Source organism: Camponotus vicinus, unplaced genomic scaffold (genome assembly GCF_025532165.1).
Source record: "Camponotus vicinus isolate PSW18456_S1 unplaced genomic scaffold, iyCamVici1.0 SCAF_12, whole genome shotgun sequence".
In the NCBI taxonomy this organism is placed as follows: domain Eukaryota; kingdom Metazoa; phylum Arthropoda; class Insecta; order Hymenoptera; family Formicidae; genus Camponotus; species Camponotus vicinus.
This window is the reverse complement of record NW_028141948.1, coordinates 11,776,828-11,788,921: the sequence shown is the minus strand read 5'-3', so window position 1 is coordinate 11,788,921 and position 12,094 is coordinate 11,776,828. Positions and strand designations below refer to the sequence as shown.

The 12,094-nt window shown below is 35.9% G+C and overlaps 1 protein-coding gene and 3 long non-coding RNA genes across 11 annotated transcripts in view; 2 read left to right on the top strand and 2 right to left on the bottom strand.

Annotated features, from left to right (window-relative positions):
• Window positions 1–2,366, bottom strand: part of LOC145963344 (zwei Ig domain protein zig-8) — a 48,059-nt gene extending 45,693 nt beyond the window's left edge. Inside the window, exon 1 of the mRNA XM_083085182.1 lies at window positions 1,009–2,366. Coding sequence (XP_082941308.1) covers window positions 1,009–1,069 — 61 coding nt within the window. The 5' untranslated portion in view covers window positions 1,070–2,366. The remainder of the gene's footprint in view (window positions 1–1,008) is intronic.
• LOC145962458 (uncharacterized) overlaps window positions 1–12,094 on the top strand; it is a 345,107-nt gene that overhangs the window by 92,361 nt on the left and 240,652 nt on the right. The gene's annotated exons all lie outside the window — the stretch shown is intronic.
• Window positions 1–12,094, top strand: part of LOC145963350 (uncharacterized) — a 49,165-nt gene that overhangs the window by 14,575 nt on the left and 22,496 nt on the right. For 6 of the 8 annotated variants that reach the window (XR_014436134.1, XR_014436137.1, XR_014436138.1 and 3 more), the window contains 2 exons: window positions 2,736–2,987; window positions 3,075–3,155. This is a non-coding gene — a long non-coding RNA (uncharacterized LOC145963350). Of the gene's footprint in view, window positions 1–881; window positions 1,001–2,735; window positions 2,988–3,074; window positions 3,156–12,094 lie in introns of all 8 variants that reach the window. The other 2 variants (XR_014436135.1, XR_014436132.1) reach the window with 1 other exon arrangement.
• Window positions 6,055–8,740, bottom strand: LOC145963348 (uncharacterized). The gene is made up of 2 exons (XR_014436129.1): window positions 8,638–8,740; window positions 6,055–7,009 (listed from the first exon to the last, which is right to left on the bottom strand). It is a non-coding gene; the product is annotated as an uncharacterized LOC145963348 (long non-coding RNA).

Genomic DNA, 12,094 nt, shown 5'->3' with positions numbered 1-12,094 from the left:
TTCCCACATATTAGATTTATCACTAATAATAAATTTTATTTAAACATATGCATAAATAATTGTTTCACGAAAAAGACCTTAAATTATTACGTATTTCTCTCTTATGTCGTAATTTTTATCATTTCTAGATGTTCATCTATCATCAACAAAATTTCAATTATAAATCATCTTCCATTTTCAGTTTACATCGACCGTACATACTAAAGGAATTGTACGGGTATCACAGGCAAACAGCAAACAATCGACTTCCTCTGCGTTTACGAAGCGCAAACATGAGCTATAAATCTCTACATTTCTTTCCCCTACTCCTCTTTCTCTCTCTCCCTCTCTTGCTTTTTGACTAGAACAGCAGTCGTAAATCTCTCTTCCTTTCTGAACAGCAAATGTCGCGTTGCAATTAACGTAATTAAACTGAATCTTAATTTTCGTGGACGATAGTAAATGAGATTTTATCTGCATCGTGAAATACCGCTTCGCCGCTTTATATATGTAAATACATATATACCTATCTCTTTTATATTTAAAAAAACCTAAACCTAAATCCTTTCTTATATTCTCCTCTTATCATTATTATTTTTGTATCAATTTCTTTTTTTTTTTGTAATATTAATATTGCAAATATTTATATTCAAGTACGCGAGGCAAGAGATTGTATGTTCAATATTAATTTAAATCACTTACAATAATTAAAAATTGATTGTTTTAAAAATTAATTGTTTGCTTTAGCATGTTTATAATGTTCAAAGATGCAATTATCAAAGCAAACAATTTTATGCACCGTTTTTAATAATTAATAACCAGTTACAACGAGATTGCAATTGTGCATCACGGATGCATTAATAATTCCAAGATATTAGTCTCTTTTTTTCTTTATGATGCAGAGTATTTCTTCACGATTTCCCTACGGTCGTCTAATGTCGCAAGTGCACGCCACGGATCATCCTCCTTCCTCGTCGCGAGTTACGAGGGGATCATGCAAAGATGATTAGAAAGTAGCAAAGTGATTACCTTCTGTGCACATAAAGAGTATGGCAGCAATCGAGAGCCTCGCTTGCCATCTCAGAGCCATTTCCGCGACTATTTCTTCGAGAGACGCTTACACTTGAATTACTAAAATCATTCACATCCTCCACCCGTGATCGCTATTATCACCATTCACTGACATGGCACTGATCAGGAGGCGTCTTATCACTCGTCTCTTTCTGATTCTTACACGTTAATTAACACACACAGTTCACAGTCGCGTCTAAAGGTTTTCAAAGGGGTTTCAAAGGGAAATGAAAGCCGATACTTATTCACGGTTAGTTTGAGATATCAATCCGTTCGCCGCGAGTTCAACTAAAAGGGGGATGAATTAGCGCGACGGCTGGCAGTTTGGTCGGATCTCCCATAAGATGCGGCCCGATCGTGCATACGATCGATCTTCCGCAAAGTGGTATCTCCTATATAACGGCTAGGTAGACGATAACACGCGCGGAAATGATTATGGCAAAACTTTCGACGGGCGGCGTGCCGCGTATCCTGCGGAACTTTCCACCTATATCGTCGGATAAAGTCTTCACCCCGTCGTGTTTCTCGACGCGACTCGGTAGAGTTTGAATCTTGTCTGGTTCCGGAAGAAACCTGTAAACTCTCGTTGCAGTTGCTCCGAGGAATTTCCGCTCTACGCGTTACACTTGCGAAGATTCGAAAAACTTGCTTCTCCCTTGCTTCGCGATTATCGAACCAAGTCCCTTCACAGGACGGTCCCAGCTTCCGTCGCGCGAACGCGCGAGGCTCTCATCGTTGCGCGGAGAATCCTGAGAATGAAAAATCGTTGTGGTCTCGTAAGACACATAATCAGAACTATCTCGAGCTGCTTTCGATTGAAGCGACGAGATCTTGGCGATCGACGCTGCGCGTCGGAGCGATCGATCGATCGCGCGCCACTTGACAGTCGAGAATTATTCTCGAAACGCAGTCTCTTCTTCACCCTCACTCCGTCGCTCCGCTCGAAATTGTTCGAACCAGTGGTCGTGATCGCAGGAGGATTCTCCGTTCACCGCATAACGACATCCGTTCATCGACACCCTTCTCTTTTTACATCAAAGCACTCTTTAATAATTCGTCGATTGAAGAACGTTTGTCGGATCATGCGGCCTCCTGAGCTTCTTTTTATTTCTGTTTCTCAGCCTCCCCCTGCGCTCCGACTTTACGTTTCGATAAACAACTCGGAACTCCAACCGTCGCGGTTTTCCATGTCGATACTTGGTCTCGCGAGCTGTTATACGCGGCGCTATTTTAAGAAATCGTCACGGGGATCGTTCGCGTACGCGACATTGTATATAGCATAACGGCACGCACGCACGTCTTGTTTCGGTGGCAGATTTAACCTGACTGGGGAGATTCTCGGCCGTGGGAGCATGCGCGTTTCCGATCCACCCCCTGTGACGATGGAAGCGCGCAGAGGGTCCGCGGATGCACACACACACACACACACACACACACACACATAAAGATTCACACCGATTCACATATATTCTCCCTCTCTTTCCACGAGGAAGTACGTCGACACACAAACATTCGTCTAGGAGGGTGTACGCACACTCACACACTTATATGTGTATGCGTGTGTGTAAAGGAAACCTCTCCCTTTCTCTCTCTCTCTTCTTCCTCATCATTTCTCTCTCCCTCTCTCCCCCCTCTCTTTCTGTCTCTCTCTCTCTCTTCTCACCCTTTCTTCTTCTTATCCTCAGGACGTACAGGACTGTGTGTCACGGACAGAAACTGTGGCAAGGCGTGCAAGGAGTGCAGAATCAAGGTACGAAATCTACGGTACTCTTAGAGACATTGTGATGGGCTTAAAGATTTACTCGCGTCTCCACGTACTTGTCAATCCAATATCACGAATATGGCGGATCTCTGACTGTCAGGTTTCTAGATTTCTCTTTTTCAGAGAAAATGTAAATCTGACTACCTAAAGCAAAAGACTAGCACAAAATTATGATGTAAGAATAATTTTCAATATTGTAGTAATCGTTTTTTTTTTAATCTAATTTTTCGAATTCAATTTTTATTCGCAATTTTTTCCACAGTTTATTTAGACTCTTCTGAAATACTTACAAGCTTCGAAGATTCGAAACTATCTTGATTCGGGAATACGACACTCCAGGAACGTAAGTATTACAAATTCTCGACTAGTTCGATTAAAAGTTAAAGGAATACGAACCATAAAAGAAATTGTAATGTGAAGAAAACGTTTTAGGAATACAAATATACTGTAAAAGTTGCGAAGTATACTTAAAAAGCCATGTGCGATACGTGTAGATCCTATCGCAGATTATGAAGACACAAATGTCGATATACGAAAAATATATCTTCTGTATTTTTTTTCTATTATTTATATTATATGTGTGTGTGTAACTGATACACATTCCATTCTATTATTATCCAACAAATATTGTTATTTAATAATTTAATATTCCATATTTTATATCTATGCGATATATAAAATAATATTTTAAAGAAGATACCTATTTGAATTGAATAAAAACACATTAGAGCACATTCTTTAAATAAAATAAAATGAATATTTTAATCAATATGAATTAAAAACCTCGATTTTATCAAAGTTAAAGCTAATTTTCAGTTTTGTTAATACGTTACATATGATTTGCTTGCTTTTATTTATTGCACTTTCTAAACAAAAGCTTGTGTAGCCAATAAAATGTCCTAGATAATGAAATACTGATGGAATATCATTGATAAAATATTTGTTTTGCAAAAAGCATAATGCTACGCGCAAGAGTATTGGTGAAACTAATCATACTATCAGAGATCCAATTGATACAGGCAGGTATGTCAGCCACAAAGTATGTCAACGGTGCATGAACTTTTTGCACGAAAGTGTTATTGGTAATTTTGAAAATTGCTCGTATTTTTATTTCGCTGACTATATCGACCTGCAGTCGTGACGGGCGTTATTTTTGCGTGGTGAAGCCGTGTTGAAAAAACCGGCATAAATTTTTATTACAAAAAGATATTATATAATGGAAATATGTATGATTTATGGAAATATGTATGATTTATGGAAATATGTATGATTTAAATTAAGACAAAAGATATTCTCTAATCATTTATTCTAAGACATTAATTAATTCGTGCATGTGTCAGAGTTAATTAATGTCGAATCTTTAAGTAACAATTTGATCAAAATCAGGTTTCTATTTCAGGTTTTTATTATTAAATTTTATAAAAATTCAAGAATTATTGATACTAACAATAACAAACATTTCTTAATCCAAAAAAAATACGCAATTTAAAAAAAAATATAATAAAATATATTAAATGGGCACACTATATTTTTACCATATTTCCTATTTTAAAATAAAAACACAATAAAATCTACAACAATTGTACGGATAAGCATATTAGCGGACAAATTTCTCGTTTTATTGAGTAGAAATACAGATTTACTATCTAAACGCTAAAGTGCAAATCCAACATTTGTTTATATGAAAAGTGCATCCGCGTAAATTTGCCGTGATTCAAAACTTTTAACCGGTTTACTGCATCACGACAAAATGGAAGTAAATATTGCGGGAGATTTTCCTACCCCGTTATTCGACGCGACTTAACACGAGTGAACTGGGGGGGAAAACGGGAGGATGGACCATACATTGAAAATACTTCATCGTTTGATTTACGTTTGTATGTATCATCGCTTTTAAGCTGCCAGCAGTAATCAGCCGAACACAGCAGGCCACCATTTCCCTCGATAGCGCTTTTTCACGGTGGAAACGCGGTAAAACTTTTACTTCCGTTCGGCGCGGATGGAAATTCTGTCATTCCGAATCCCGTGTGTAACAACCGTTAGTATTCCCACAATCGTGGACAGATTTTTATGTCATTTGTAAGATATATAAACATATGTCTTTAATATTTTTATGTCACTTAATTATGTCACTTAATATTTTTATGTCGATTTATATACATGTTTTAAAAGTTATAATTTAAAAAATTTTCACATGTCAGTTTTTTTATTAAAAGAATAAATATAATGAATATAAAATATGCAAAAAAAAATGACCGTTTACCTAAATAAAATTAATAAATTTATCTTTCTTTCTATTGCTGTTTTCTATTTATTAACATAGATTTTTTTAAAATGAGAAATAATAAATAAGAAATGACAATAAATTCTCTTGTTACTTTGGTCACGTATAATTAACAATAATTTAAATTTTGTAATTGTTGTATCCAAGAATTTCGGAAAGATTAGTCTGCGTAATTAATAAATAAATGAGAGAGAAGGAGAGACAGGGGGAAAGAAATAGAGAGAATTTAGTACTGAAAGAGTTAACTGCGCAATGGATCACCCGTTCTTCGTTTTAGTGTGTCTTGTTTATGGCTTGGTCTTCCGGCCCATCGCAGTAAGTCGTGTTCGGGATGGTGCATAATGCATAATGAATGTGTATAGATCGGCAACATTTCTAGAACCTTAGTAAATATTTGGACGTCCATGATAAGGTCAGCACACGGAGACGTTAAATATTAACTCAGGTCTTTATTTTGTATATCGACATGTCGACATAGATACTTGATGTTCCAGAATCTAAACGATCATGCAATATAGGTCAGTGATTGGAATGCTGGGATGAGTTTGCGCAAAATTATAGGATATGTTGATGCGAAAAAAATATGTGACATTTGCCTAAGTAAAGTACACTGATATTATAATTCTCGTACGACAAATAATCTACGATACATGTTTTTATTATTATGCTCGTAAAAAGTTTTTCTCTAATCAAGCTTGCAAAATAATTACAAAATAAAGACACAATCTCAAGTAATTGCAATATATATAATTTTTAAGACAATTTAATATTTTTTTGTCACATTAATCAGGTTTATGTAAAATAACTTAATTCTCATCTCTATGCATATATTTATCTACATAAAATATGCTTCAACGATCGCAATTTGTCATTTTTGAAATATATTAAAAAAGTTATGTTAATTTCCTCATAAAAACACAATGTTAACGATTATTCAAAATTTCTTCTCAAACGCCATTTACAAAGTGATATATTTTATTTAGCTCGACATGCGCTAATGAAGAAAGCGTACGTAATCAAAGCGAGATTTATATCGGGGGCCATTTGGCGAGCGAATCGACGCCCTCAATTTGCCGTCATTATCGGTAAATAATTAAACGTTTGCACACTACGGAGGGTTGACGCATAGTGCGACCGCGCGGCTGGCAGGCATATTTTCGTTCGTTGGCCGGTCGTTTGCGTTGGTCATAAAGGCAGAACAGAGTGCGCGCCCCATTAATTTCTCTCTATTTCTCTCCCTCTCATCAGATTGTGCGCTCGCCGCGAATTCAATTCGCGAAGACGGGGCTGTGACGCGATACGCATCGCGACGTGTATCGGATATGAGCTCGTTCCATCGACACTGATCGCGCGAAGGCGTAACTCGTGGAGGCAAACGTGTTCTCGAAAAATGAATTTAAAAAAAAGAAAAAAAAGGAGAATGTCCCGCCTCGCGATGACGTACAGACCTTCCATCCTCCGCCTCCACCTCGGCAGGGTTATAAATAACGTCTCGCGTGACGGGCCCGTACCTTGGCTGGCGGGACCATTCATCAGCCGCGCCTCGCACGTGAACGCTCTGATAACGACTCGACTCGGCGTGGCGCGATCGTTTTACCTGAAAGACACGCCGATCGACGAATATCCGTCTGCCGTCGCCACGCGACGCGATTCCGTGCGCGATCTTTCAACGCCCGGGTCATTTGGCGCGGATCAGCTGATAGCGCGACACTAGGTAAACCAGCTTCGCCGCCGTTAAGATAGCGACGCGAGTGCGTTTCATCCCCGGGAGATGAATGATGATGATCGCTCCCGACGATCTTGCTCTTGACTGCTTCTCCATCGTTGCATCATCGTGATGCTTCTTCTTGATCATGACCGATTCGCTTTGGTCATGCTTTTTCCGAGTGAGTTTCAGTCTTTCTTTCTTCTTCCTGTAATATCTCGATCGAGAAATTGCGATTAACTCGAATTAGTAATATATGATTTCAATTTTTTTATTCAGTAATTTGTATAAAAATTACAAAATTAAAAAAGTTAGATTATGTTTGATTTACACAAACATTGTTATAAGGAAAAGTATATAATATTATACGTAAAAAAAGTAATACATTAAAAAAAGATTGTTTTAAAAATTTGATAATTACTTTTAATTATCATGATAGATAAATCATCTAGAGTATTATATGAGATTTAATTAGAGTTTCCTTTTGTAAAGGACAAAGTGTTAGATATTCCAAACCATATGGAAGACATTGTTCCTGATAGTATTACCGTGTGTCGAAATGTACAACATACCGTAATTAGATTTCGCGTCTAAAGCTAATCAGAGCTCTTAGACTTCGTAGTCGTTTGGGTCGCATACAATATATGATATACATACAGTAACCAATTTACTTCAGTTAATCTGAATTAATTAAGGATCCTCTATATGTGCTCTCAATCATAGATACGATTACATCTGTCGAATCATATAAATAGTTAATTCGATGATTCTTGTCGTGAATATAAGATATTAATTCGACATTTAAATGTAAATTTAAATTGGGGAAAGGTAAAAAATATAAAGAAAGAGAGAAAAACATTTATTTAGCAGAGATGCTTGGAATATTCAATTTATTCTCTAATAAATCGGGGATTATAACAAATAAATATTTAGCTGTACATAGGATATTTTAAGTTCATTGCTCATATATATACATATATACACGTTCTCTTTTGCAAATTCATTAATCAATTTAAAATTTATACATAATCTTATTACTTTTGGCAAATGTATTTTTGTAAAAAAATTTCCAAATAATTTAATCCGTTCAACTATCAAACATATCTGTTCTCTCAAATATAAAATAAAAAATTGAAAATTTATGATTTTTGGAAAATTAATTTTTAACATATAAATTTAAAATCAATCTATGTTTTGACAAATTTCAACTAAAGTTTACACACTTGAAAAATTTGTAAAATATCTGGGAATTTGTTATAAAGATATTTAATATAAAAGTATACGAGAAACTATAATCTTTTTTAATATTTCTGCCAAAAGAAAGGCAATTTCATCAATTAATTCATGTGATGCGTAGATTCGTCAAATCTAAAAGAATTCTTATATAGAACTTTATTAAAAAATTCTTAAAAATTTATATTAAACTTTTTTTTGACGATAAATTTATTCTCTAAAATATTCGTATGAAAACCTGTAACGGCAATAACATGCTTCTCCTAGTCTTTTAACGCTCCTGAAAATTATTCCGCCAGGCGTGAGTAATCGGACGCAGTAACGAAGTCGTTACTCCCCCGAAACGCCGCTCAGCCGTCGTAATCGTTCGGCTGATTCATTCGCTACGGGAGCACCCGCTAATTTCGCATCGTACCACAACGGCGGCTACGACGATTATACCCTTTAAGAACGAGATTAAAAAAACTCAGGGAAAAGATATAAAATTCTGCCGCGCGGAACTCCACACTTCGCAGATAAACTCGAGCGATAGTTGTTTATGTCGGCATTTTATGGGTGTATGTGTGCGTCGGACCAAGAGTTAAAGGGTAGACTTATACTCACGACATCGGGCGTATACCCAAAGAGTGATGTATAAAGCTTGTCTCTAGCTCAGGTAAGCCGGCGACCTCCTTTTTTCGCGAAACACGACTGTAACACGCTAAGATTTCCGATATTTCGAAATTAACGCTGATAACGTACGCCCGATGGACGTTGGCCGTTCTCGTTTGCTTATTCACGTGTTGTCTTATCGGCGCACGATTGCGCCAATCGCTTTTGCGCGAAATTGAAAACACCAGGGCGAGGACGGAAAAATACGTCACGCGCCGCGATAAACGATTCCGCACTCTGGGAATGTTTATACTCGCATATTTTGCTAGACTCCCTCGGTGCTGCGCTGAGACCCGATATCCCTAGATGAATTTTAAGCGAAGCATTTACGCATTAACCGTATTCACGACGTTTTAGAATATCGATGCTTTTAAATTGAATACTGTGAGAATTGTGTGTCGATAAAGGAGCATTGTGTTGATAAAGATCAAATATTTGCTCAAATAACTATTTCAATAAGTTAGATACGCTTTTGCTGGATGAAATATTCTTTTCTGCGCTGTGTGATATTTCCTTTCAATCGGGAAGATTGTCAACGATGCAAAAAGAGAGCGGTTGGGGATTATACAAGATGTACCACACATAAGAGACGCTAAGTTAGCATTGCTAACTAAATTGGATTGATAGATGAATCGAACGTAAATTAAAAATTTACGCTCCGGAAAAAATAAATATAGCTTGGACACATACACGAGAGTAACTGACAAATGTGTCACACATATAAAATATACGCTAAGTTAGCATTGCTAACTAAATTGGATTGATAGGCGAATCGAACGTAAATTAAAAATTTGCTTGGGAAAAATAAATATAGTTTGGACATATACATAAGAGTAACTGACAATTTATAAATTTAAACTAATAAAGATATTTTTAATTGAATTTAACATGTTAATAATAAGAGTTAATCAAGTTTCAAAATTTCAAGATATATAATTTATTATATGTATAATATTATATATTAATATGATATATAATATGATATATATATAATATGATGTGTTTGTTGATGTGATAATATATTGTGTTTTTTTTTAAATAATCGATTTGAAATTTGATTTATCTTTCAATCTTGTTCGTGTATTGCATATGTACTACTAGACTTTATTATCTATTGTAGCAAACGCTAAATTGAAATGTTTCATTGCTTGTCGTGCTTGTAGAGTATTTTGACTAAGTTTCCTGCGTACTTTGGACCAAGTCTATAAACTAAACAGCCAAGTTCGCAAGATTATGGTCGGAACATGCGATCCTCGTAGGTTAACCGTGAGTGCAGACTTAAGTAGAGATCTTGGTTGAATCGAAAATTTTGACACCTTCGCCAAGACGAGATAGTTACGTATAGTGCTTGAATTTGCGGTTCGTGTTAAACACAGTTCAGCATTGCGTCGGAAATTGAATATAAGTTGCGAATTCTAATATTTAGACAAGTGAGGAATATATTTCGATATTATAAATTATGTCTTTTTTCAGATCCTTGCATAAAATGGAATACAACAGTTGAATCTTCCGTTGAATATATAAAAAACGTGAAGACCAAAATTTTAGAATCTTTATGTATGACATAGTTTTAGAAATATTCCCTATTTTTTATCTCTAATATGCTATCGTACTCATCTGTGCGGAAAATAAATGCATTTTTAATATCAAATCCTATTAAAATTAAGAAAATCATCAAAAACTAATGTATCGTATTCGAGCATATGAAATTTCGATTATTTGAACGCGGAGAATACTTCAGATATATCGCCAAAATCAGTTGGTCATCAACGTTTCTGTACTTCGGACAATAGCCTCCGGTTGATATTTCCTTTTGCTTAGTTAAGCGAACAGAGCCAGGAGACAGAATTTCTCGTCCTTGCAATGACCCGCTTGTTACCAAAGTTACGACACGATAGATTTATTTCGCGTATGCCGATTCGCAAGTTCGCGGGAAAACGAAGCTCCCAGGGCATGAGTCCGTCAAAGGGTTGCTTATTTAAGAGAAGTTGCTCCCGATGGTGAATTCCACTGTTGCGACTCACGGTTTGACCGGGCGCTCTTACTTGACCGGATCACGATCCAAAATGTTACGCGGGTATTCAGCCTGTTAACCAATCAGGGAAACTCGCTGAGTAGTTTGCCCCGCTTTCTGCGTGGATTCGGCTCTTTAGCTGGGAATCGATCTCTTGTACCTTTGTACGGCTGTATTTTACTTGTTCAATATGCGGATCCATCGTATTGACATTGTGGAAAGAGAGTTGGACACTTTTCCTCAATTCCTTATCAAACTTCATATATAGACGTTATATTAGACCTTTTTGAATTAATAATTTCTCTCTTTCTGTTAATGATACTTGATTGCTTTTAATAAGATAGAGAACTTATGAATAACTTGTCAAATCATTCACAATAATTTCTATCATAAAACTCATGCTAATATATTTATATTTGTTATAATTATAGTAGAATTGAAAGAATTCTTTTGACGTTGCACGGAATTATTAATAAATATATTACTATTTTTTCATTGCATTACATTTTGTTCTTAAAAATAAACAAGGGACAGTGACATTAGAATTAAAAATAAGATAATGATAATCTTTTCACTATCAATTATAACTATTATTTTATAATTAGAAAATAAAAAACAAACTTGTATAATAATGTTTTCTCATTATTTTCTCTATCTTAATTCTGTTCAAACAATGAATTTAGAAGTCTGAAAATATTGAAGTAAAAATTTTGGAAATGCTTTTGCAATATAAATATTTTTAACATATTTATACACATTTAATTTGTTTTTGCGTCTCGTACATCTTGTTTTGCATTAGAGTACAGTAAAATACTTAATTAGTAGTAAAAGAACGAAACGAGCGAGAAAAGCCCAGCATAAATAAAATGAGGAGGAAATTATTACGCGATGACAGTAAAAGTATCCAGTCTACATACGTCCCTATTTTAATTTTACTACATAATTACACGTACGACGTATACATTTCAACGTCGTGTGGCAACGTAAATCCTGGACGGTTTTAAGGGTTTCAGTGGCACGGTAATTTTCAGTTAGCCTGCGGCTTGCGGCTTGCGGCGATGAGGCGAGTACTTAATGGGGCTGGCTCAAGGCACAGCAGGGCAAACATTCTTGCTCCGAGATGATGGCCAACTTCGCGAACTTGCGTGTATAAGTGTTCGTCCGCTGCTCCTATTTCGGATGATACTTTTCCGCCTCTAGAAATTCTTGCGATACCTTTGCACTGACAAAATAAACGCTGCTTCATACACCTACACATTTCACATTTAGCTGCGCATAAACATTTTGCTGCGCATAAACATTTTGTTGCGCGTTATGCACATAAAATTACTTTCCAGTGGTTATATATGTAACGTAAAGTTGCGGTGTACTATTGTGTAACGAATTATAATCAAT